At 39.9% G+C, this 10,015-nt stretch overlaps 1 protein-coding gene across 2 annotated transcripts in view; it reads right to left on the bottom strand.

Moving 5' to 3' along the window:
• Window positions 1-2,251: 2,251 nt before the first annotated feature.
• The window catches only part of LOC124545137 (proline dehydrogenase 1, mitochondrial-like), a 272,802-nt gene continuing 265,038 nt past the window's right edge, over window positions 2,252-10,015 (bottom strand). For both annotated transcript variants that reach the window (XM_047123961.1, XM_047123962.1), the window contains one exon: window positions 2,252-4,116. In XM_047123961.1, the coding sequence (XP_046979917.1) occupies window positions 3,911-4,116 (206 nt within the window). In that variant the 3' untranslated portion in view covers window positions 2,252-3,910. The remainder of the gene's footprint in view (window positions 4,117-10,015) is intronic.

The raw sequence follows: 10,015 nt of genomic DNA, 5'->3' as shown, positions 1-10,015 counted from the left end.
CAACGTCCGAAGGCTTCTCTGCGGTTCTCCTCTTGCTACCTGCGAGACGGTCGTTTGCTGCAGTACGGGAAGCCAGGATCCGTTTACCTTAAGGCTTTCCTCATTCTTATTGAAACTGTTTGCGTGTTTTAGTATTTTTACAGCTTCTCTGAGCAAGCGCATGTGATAGTGCTTCTCTACAGCCAGAGCTTCCGTGTCAGCGAATTTTATTACGTGGTCGGTCTCATTCAGTGTGTGCTCTGCCACAGCTTATTTCTCCACCTGCCCCAACCTGCAGTGTCGCTTATGCACTTTGATCCTGGTGGTAGTTGATCATCCAGTCATTCTGACAAACTTTTCCGCATGTGCACGGTATAAGGTATATTCCCGACATTGCAAGTGGGTCTCTTTTCTCCTTCGCCGATCTAAGACACTCTTTGATCTTCCTTGTCGGTTTGAAAATCGTCTTTACGCCATGTTTGCGCAATATACGGCCGATTCTGTCCGTCACTCTGGGAATGTATGGCAGAAAGGCCGTACCCGACATTTCTTTTTCTGGTTCCTTACTTCGCCAAGTGTTTGGCTCTGTTACACTTCTAATATAATTTGTGGAGTACCCATTGCTTCTCAGAATAGTTTCCAGGTGTTGCATTTCTCATTTGAGGTGTTGCGGCTCACATATTAGTCCTGCTCTCGTTACGAGTGTACTAATCGTGCCTCTTTTCTGGCTCGGGTGGTGGTTTGACAGTTTGTGCAGGTATCGGTCCACGTGTGTCGGTTTTCGATACGTGCTGTGTCCCAGGTTTTCGCTGTCCCTTGTGACGAGCACATCTAGAAATGGCAGTGTCTTGTCCTGCACAAACTGTCAAACCACCACCCGAGCCAGAAAAGAGGCATGATTAGTACGCTCATAACGAGAGCAAACATCAGAAAAATCATTAGATGAACGTCGGCCGAAGAACCCGAGACAGAAGCCAATAGGCAGTATAATTTTATACTCCACATGATCTAAAGACCTTGGCAGTGCCATGGAGTGTACCAACAGAATATGTGTCATCATTTAACCTTTCCTGCTCTTAAGATATCGCATTTAGCTTATGTAAAAGACTTTATACGGAAAATCGAACACAGAAGCCATTGACAAGTTATCCTCTGAAAATGATTTTATAAACCAGGCATACTAACAAAATCCTCACAGTACACTTAGGTTCTATCAAAGCTTTTGTGTTGAGCAGAAATTATTTTGAAACTTTTTGACAGATTAAAACTGTAGGCTGGGCTTGGACTCGAACCTGAATCCTTTGTCTTTCACGAGCACGTGCTAAGCGCTACAAAGAGACAGCTCACAATGAACATAATAAAATGAAACACGTGCAGTCATCATTTTGATGTTATTTTATTATATTGCAATAACTTTTGGTTACTCAATACACTATCTTCAGGCCCGAACTAATGCTCAAAGGTTGAGCTCCAATCGTATACACATTCCTGTCAGTGGCCAACATCTACGAATTGGCTTCCATAGAATATTGCAAAATGATGTCTCTGCAGCAGTCTGAATAGTCAAAATCCTACAAATTGTCAGTCGCAAGGATGGACATAAAAAAACTCAGTGAAGCCTGAAAGGTTGGAGGGAGGGAGGGAGGGAGAGGGAGAGGCACTGGTGGAATTAAAGCTGTGAGGATATATTGTGGGTCATGCTCTGACAGCTAAGTCAGTAGAGTATTTTCCAGCAGAAGGCAAAGGTCCCGATTTTATGTACTTGTCTGGCACACAGTTTTAATCTGCCAGGAACTGTGAAACTAGTGCACAGGCTGCTGGAGAGTGAAAAATTGTTCTGCAAAGTATGTTCACTGCAATGTGTATCATATCCTGATGGAAGATCACGAATGTGATCAATAGAATAGCCAAACAACTAAACTGAAGCAAACTTTTGTTTCAATAATAGATGTTTTCTGAGCTTGCTTTCTCTCTCTCTCTCTCTCTCTCTCTCTCTCTCTCTCTCTCTCTCTCTCTCTCTCTCGGAAAAGAAAAAAAGCAAACTTATTTACCTATAAGCTGAATAATCCATGCATTGTCTTCTCTATGGTGTGTTTAAATTGCCAGTGTACATTTAGAAGTCACAGCATTATCAGGCTTCAATTATCCTTCAGTTCCGTGTCTCAGTTTTGGCAAGAGTAGTCACTATGGCTACTGTGAAAACTTATTTATTACATCTTTTAATGGGCATGTCTATTTTATTTTACAGGTCTCTGTTAAATAATAAACTTGATTACAAAAGTTTTAACTGAGCTTTATTTACAAAAATTAGATTCTACATAAATCAGAAAACAATTTTGCAGTTGAACTGTAGTAATTAACAAAAATATTTCTTAAGTCCCTGTTACTTAACACTTAGCAAATACTGATTCCCAAGTAATACAATCTTCCCACAAGACATACTTTATTCAGTTTCACTCATACGCAGAAGCACACTCGATACGTGGAAATTAAGTAACTGATATGCAGACTGCCATCTCTGCCAAATCTGCTTGCCGAGGAACTTTTTACTTCCCAAGAAATATATTTAATACTTTAACAACATACAACTAGTAGTTAAAGACTAAAATAATTTCTAAAGGGAAATCTAAAACTATTTCCTGACAATCACGAACAAAGAACTTTTACACAATTTCACGGATAAGAAAGCACTTGTTCATCTGCCTTCCATTTCCAAGTAACAGCAACTTGCAAAATTATTTGTGTGCTCCTCTGAAGTGATAAAATCATTTTTGCTTTAGTACAACTTTGTCCAGAAGCAGAACAATGTTTACAGATATAAAATTTATGTGCTTATTGTCTAATGCCAGCAGGCATTTTCGGTTGCATTGTTGTACATCTTATGTAAGATCCTTTAGCCCACAGGTCTCATTTACAGTTTTGATTCATTAATGAGATACTGCTTCAAAGCTGAATTTCATTAAAAAAAAAAACTCTTCGCAACAGTACTGATACTCAGATTACTAATATGGAAGTTGCAATTCTACTAACCTCTCACATTTAAACCAGGTCAGAAACAAAGGATTTCCAGGCACACACAGAGCTGCTGGATACTAAGGTCTTATCACCAGCAAATACCGTACTCAAAAAACACACAGAAATTTCATAACATGACGAAGTTTAAAGCTGGACAATAAATTAACCACAAACAAAACACTACACTCACCCTCACGATCACAAATTTCGAGTTCGGTAAGGAGGAATCTTTAAATAATGTGTGAAATATAGACAAGCATTCTGTGTAGTTTTTTAATGCCTACAGTTACATGATAAAAGAAAAATAAACACACACACAAACATATATAAACTACAGATAAAATGTTCACATTAATTTATATTTACATTTACTACAGTGTGGACAACTAAATAAGTATATATTTACATCATAATAACAATGTTCAAGCAAAAGGCTAATTACACACACACACACACACACACACACACACACACACACACACACACACACACTTGCTACCAAAAACAAATGAGCACATCCAGTCTGAAAAAGCACTTTAAAAACATTTTCTTTCTCCAGTGTCTGCATGAAGAAGTCACACTTTCAAAACAGTCTTCACATTTTGTCTAAAAAAATCCAGTAACTTAGCCAGTGCAGTGGGCTGTCACACCAACTTTCTGAAACCAATCTCAGCACTGCTGAGAGGAAGAGAATATGGTTGTCTACTACCCACAGTATTTCAAAGTCTTAACTGCACCATTAAGTTCCAGCTGAAATAAAGTTTATATCTGGTACACATCATCTGCTGAGGAATTCTGCAGGGCAGAAACCAGAGAAAATAAGAAAGGAGCAGCTCAGAAGAATCTCTCTCTAAGATGAAGATGCTTCAGCCAAAACTCTACAGCGACGGAAATCTCGATGCAAAATTAAGGCATTTCAGACAGGAAGATAATGTCCCTGAGGCTTGTAGAAGATCTTTCCTCTCACAATACGACGACCAAGCTCCTGCAATAGCAGCTTCTTTTCCTTCTTAATTTTTTTTAGAACACCCTTATTTTCTTGAGCTCTTCTCGACAAGTACGGCAGCACCTCCTCAATTGGACCGTACGGGATGTACTTGTACGCTGAATACCCTGACTGGCCTGTAATCATAAGACACAAATTCACACACCATTGTCATACAAAATACAAAGAGCAGAGGATACATATCAAAATTTACAGTAGTTATCGAGAGTCTGTCTACTAAAAAGCTAACTTCCACAATGTGACTGTATGTCACAATTTTCTTCACTATTACAATTGTCAGTACCGCTATTAAACTGTGTCTAGGCATGTTTGATAACTCCCAGTTGCATGACTGTTTCACAAACATTCGCATGATGTGTTTTATAGAACATTTATTCACCATACTGCTGGTGTTCTTTGATATGACTACAACACAATGGCACCACTCAAGTGCAACAGTTTTGTTATCACCAAAGCTATGACCCAGATACATAATGTATGCCAACAACATCTTGTGAAACGTGAACCATTCAATGTTTTAGATTTAGCTTATGCATTTGTTATTAGACTCATAGAAGCATTCTGTTCACATGTTGTGTTCTATTGTTTAAAAAAGTATTCCATATTTTGAGAGTTGCTGGTATCAACCAAAGCAAGACAAAAATTTCCAGTAAACATGGGCTCTAAAATGCATACCTTAATACCTATGAGCAGTCGTTCATCTTCGGTACTATAAAACACATCTCTTCTACTGCAAGCTCTTTACTATTTTGAACCACATATAGAAGGCACTAAAAAAAATGAGGACATATTCCTCTGTCAAGTGCAACACCTGCTGGATACAGCAAGCAGTCAACACCTGTTAGTGTTGTTACTGGAGATGTGGTTCAAGTATGAAGGAGCATCAGTCAATTTTTTCTTAAATGTCTGACAAACTCTCACACATACATTTAATGGGCAATGCATTGGTCAGAGAGGTCCAGCACATTGGCTAGCTAGTTCCCTCCTATCTTAATCTCTTGGATTGTTGGTTGTGGAGACATCTGAAATCTATGTTGTATCAAAGGCCCTTAATGACATACAAACATTACCAAAATGAATCATCAGTGCCTGCCAGTGCATCCATGACCAACCTCGAAATTTTCAGACATGCTTTATCCCCAACATGTCACAAAGAACCATATCTTACCAGAAATTTATGCCATATTGATCAACTCTTTTAGCAATGGCTCACAAGTGCAGGTCATATGAAACAGTAAGAAAATTACATTAGGAGCTTTGCTGTTTCATAGTAACACAATGGTGTGTTCTCATTTGTTTACTTGCCCTGGCCATGGCAGCCCGAGACTGTGGTCATGTGTATGCGAGTTGCATTTGTGTGTGTGTGTGTGGGGGGGGGGGGGGGAGAATCTATTCTGATGATGACATGATGACCTGTTTGCAACTTAGCATCTCACCTATGTTACGAGTAGCAATTATCCTTTTTCACAATATTATAATTATTCCTTTCTGGATTTTCCATAGTTTTTTTTTCCCCAAGAGTAAAACAGCTTGCTTTATGTAGGGGTGACAATGAAACTGCCATCCAGTACTTCATAATTAAATAAATAATTATCATTTGCCATCCTTAGAGAGTGCTTCTTGATTTAATTTTCAATATATCTGCCAGTTACTGTTCTCTTAATCTATGGATATTTCAGGAGACTAAGTTGTGCATAATTTACACACACACACACACACACACACACAAAAGAGAGAGAGAGAGAGAGAGAGAGAGAGAGAGAGAGAGAGAGAGAGAGAAAATGGAAAACAGCCTAAGCAAACCAATAAAAATAACACTCAAAACCATCCCAAAAAGAAAAAAAAAAAAAAAACAGATTAACAATCCCAAAAACAGAAGAAGTGATCCAGAAATGGTGGTAATCTTCAAGGAATTTCCCCTCACAACCAAATACATGGCAAAACCCCCAAACTGAGCTCAAATAAATAAAAGTCTAATAACTAAAGATGAACAATAGCTTCCACAAGCAAAGCCAATACACACGTCTGGTGGACAGAAGAGAGTGATTCCTTGAACTGAGAAGAAAACAGTCAAAGCTTCTTAAGCATAAGAAAATTAGCAAGCAAAAATCTCAAAATAATAATAAAGCCCAAGAAGACCAACTCATCTTTCATATCAATGAAGACTTAATCTAAAAGAACGAAAGGAACTGTTACAAGACGTCATTTAAAAAAACACAGCCTACTGACCCTACAACTCCATGACAAAAATGGAAATATTGCCCACAATTAAGACAATTGCAAAATACTGGCAGAATATTTCAGAAACCTCCTAAACTGTGTAGAATCCATAAAAAGAATGGACTTTAAGACCTCAACAACAATTAACCCTAACTCTGAACCACCCACCACCAATCAACTACAGTCATTCATTTTAAATCTCAAAAACTATAAGGGAGTGGGAGAAAACCAAATCACAGCTGAACATTTGGGAAAAAATGTTAAAAATGCCACAGACATTCAGTGAAACATCTTTGAAGAAATCTGGATAAATGAAAGAATCTCAGACGAATGTAAGATGAGCCTCATTCATGAGCTCCATAAGAAACAGTTAAAAACAGACCCACACAATTACAAAGGGATCTCACTCTTAGGCGTAACAAACAAGATATTCTCTAAAGTGCTACTAAACAGAGCAGAGCCTGAATTAGACCATGAACTTTGGACAGTACCAAGTGGGTTTCAGGAAAGGGCGATCTTGCCCAGAACAAATAAACCTCAAAAAACCCTTGAAACTGCCACAAATCAAGAGCAAAATTATATTTTATCACTTTCATCAATTTTAAAAATGAATAAAACTCAGTGGATTAGGAATCCCTCAGCTCTATCCTAAAATAATTAAAGCTAGTCTGAGAAATCCTTACCAACACATACTCCAGAGTCCAACTTATGGGAGAACTCTCCAACCCTTTTGAGATAAAAGCTCATGTATAATACGGAGACCGACTCTCAGATACTGCTGTTTAACAGCACCCTTGAAGAAGTAGTCATAGCATGAGACATAGATTTTGTTTGTGCTACGTGCTGTCGACCAGTAGCACATTCATAAATGGTAATTAAAAGTAACACCAGAACTACAGAGCATGGGAAAAGCATAGCCATGAACAATTGTTTTGTAGATCTCATGTGGTTGAGTTGGTACAGTGCAAGTTCGTGGTACCTGAGATCCCACATTTAAAACCCACCAATAAATTTTTTTACCTGTTTGTGCCTGAAACTGCTATATGGGAGAACATTTTCCTGGCATATAAAAGGACTTTTCAGAGTATGTAGCAATGTTCTTTTGGGAGTCTGCTTTTGTTTTGTTAGTTGAAAGTAGTAAACCAATAGAGTACATTCATATAGATAGTAGTGGTGTTCTGTCGCACATGTGTTTGCCACTTTCAACTAATGAAGTGAAAGCAGATTGCTATAAGAACATTGCTATGAACACTAAAAAGCTGTTTTACACACCAGGAAAATGTTCTTCCATCTAACAGTTTCACACGTAAACAGTTGCAAGAAATTGTCATCAGTGGGGTTTGAATGTGGGATCTTTGATACAGCATGCTCTTGCTCTAAAAAACCGTCCATGCAATATCTACAGAGTTGTTATTCACAGATATGGATTTCCTGTGCTCTGTAGTTGTGGTGCTACTTTTAATTACCATTTTCACATGTTCTACTGGACAACAGCACATAGCATGAACTAAATTGGTGCTTTAGTTGATACTCGATTGACATAGAACGTTTGGAACGGATACGAGTGTCTGACTTCTGGAGGACTGGGTGTGGGATCTTGATAGAAAACCTGTAGAAAAAATAGGTCTCAAAATCTCCTTTGAAAAGACAAAGATACTGACAAAAACACAAAATACCCACCAAAACATTTTCAGAGATCATCATAGAATTCAAATATCTTTGACAATGGATCAGCTGCAATGCCCTTGAGAAAATGGCAATGGAATGTAGAAGAAGTAAAGTTGAAGTGGCCTCCTGTCCCTCAAAAAAAGATCAGAAAAAGAATGACTATGCCTAGAGAAAGGCACTGAACATAAAAAGCAATTGACTTAATGAAACCTAAAAGTTGGGTGAAACTGAAGAAGAAAAATAAACCTAACTCCATGGAAACAACACAATGTGTTAGTCATCAAAGTTATCAACGCAATTTAAATGATGTATCAGAAAATTATGAGGATTCAGCTTACATAAATTGTCTGGAAGAGATAAAAACAACTGAGATGTATATTTTCATTCTGTAGAAATGTTAAATTGCCATAATGCTAAGCGAATTCAGTCACTACTAGACCACCTGGGACACACATTTCTCAACAGCATTAACTTCAAAAGTTTGCTCATTTTAGATTACAGCCTCATGGCTCACAAAATTCATGTCCTTATAGTATTTGGGGACAGTAATGGAACAACAGATATGTTAGATTACAACATTTTTCTTGAAACTCTTAACTAGCAACACTATAACTGCTGAGGAGCTGTTATCTCTCTCTCTCTCTCTCTCTCTCTCTCTCTCTCTCTCTCTCACTCACTCACTCACTCACACTCACACACACACACACACACACACACACACACACACACACACACACGACTGCTAACTCCTGCACCTCGAGTCAGAATGCAACATCATGTGGGATGCAATCAGCAGTCAGCAGGGAGTGGAGAAGGGTAGGGGCAAGGGGAAAGGGAAGGGACAGTAGTGGAGAGACAAATGCTGTTTGGTGGAGTGTGCAGGGACTAGGTCCCAACAGGTGCAGAGCCAGGAGGTTGTGTGGCATGAAGGTAGGTGTGTGTGTGTGTGTGTGTGTGTGTGTGTGTGTGTGTGTGTGTGTGTGTGTGTGTGTGTGTGTGAGGGGGTAGGGGGGGGGGGATGTGTTAGAGGCTGCAAATAAAGAGGGTCGGAGAAGAGACTGGGACAGAAATGATAGGACATAGGGGGTGAAATCTGTTGGGTGGAGGGTATGGGGGTTACTGTAGGTGGAGGCCAGGATAATTATGGTATCAGAGAATGTGTTTTAAGGACTACTCCCATCTTTGCTGGTCGAGGGAAGGATCCAGATGGCTCAGGAAGTGAGGCAGCCATTCAAATCAATTGTGTTATGTTTAGCCGCATGTTGTGCCATAGGGTAGTCTACTTTGCTCATGACTACAGTTTGGCAGTGACCGTTCATCCTGGTCAACAGCTGGTTGGTAACCAAACCAACATAAAAAGCTCTTTAATGATTGCACCAGAGCTGGAAAATGACAGGTGGCCTGGGCCCTGAAAGAGTAGGATAAACCTGTGACAAGACTGGAACAGGAAGTGCTGAGTGGCTGGATTTAGCAGGTTTTGCATCTGGGTCTTCTTCCAGAGGGATATGATCCTTGTGGTAATGGGTTGAAATTGGGATTGAGAGTGGCATATAGATGAACTAGGATGTTGTGGAGGTTGGGTCGGTGACAGAACACCACTTTAGGAAGGGTTGGAAGTGTCTTGAGTAGGCTGTCCCTCATATCAGGACATGATAGGTGATCAGAGCCCTGGCAAAGGATGTGGTTCAGTTGTTCCAGTCCTGGGTGGTACAGGGTAACGTGGGGGACACACCTTTGTGGCTAGTTTTTGAGGGTGGTGTGAGGATTGGGGTTGTGAGGGGAAATGGCACGGGAGATCTGTTTGTAGACTAGGTCCCAGGGACACTGCCTCTCTCAGCACACTGAGGAAGGGAGTTTTTGTCACTGCAGTTACACCATTCCTGGGTGGCCAGGCTATATGGGAGAGAGTTTTTGGTGCGGAAGCGATGACAGCTGTCAAAGTGCAGATACCTTTGGTGGTTGGTAGGTTTAATGTGGACGGAGGTGCAGATGGAGCCATCAGAGAGGAGGAGGTCAAGATCTAAGAAGGTAGCATGGTGGGTTGAAGAGGCCCATGTGAAGCGGATAGGAGGGAAGCTGTTGAGGTTGTGAGGGAATGAAGGAAGACATAGGTCCATTCAGCAATAC

This window comes from Schistocerca americana, chromosome 8 (assembly GCF_021461395.2).
Source record: "Schistocerca americana isolate TAMUIC-IGC-003095 chromosome 8, iqSchAmer2.1, whole genome shotgun sequence".
NCBI classification, from domain to species: domain Eukaryota; kingdom Metazoa; phylum Arthropoda; class Insecta; order Orthoptera; family Acrididae; genus Schistocerca; species Schistocerca americana.
Note: the sequence above shows the minus strand (reverse complement) of the source record. Positions and strands in the feature narration are given on the sequence as shown.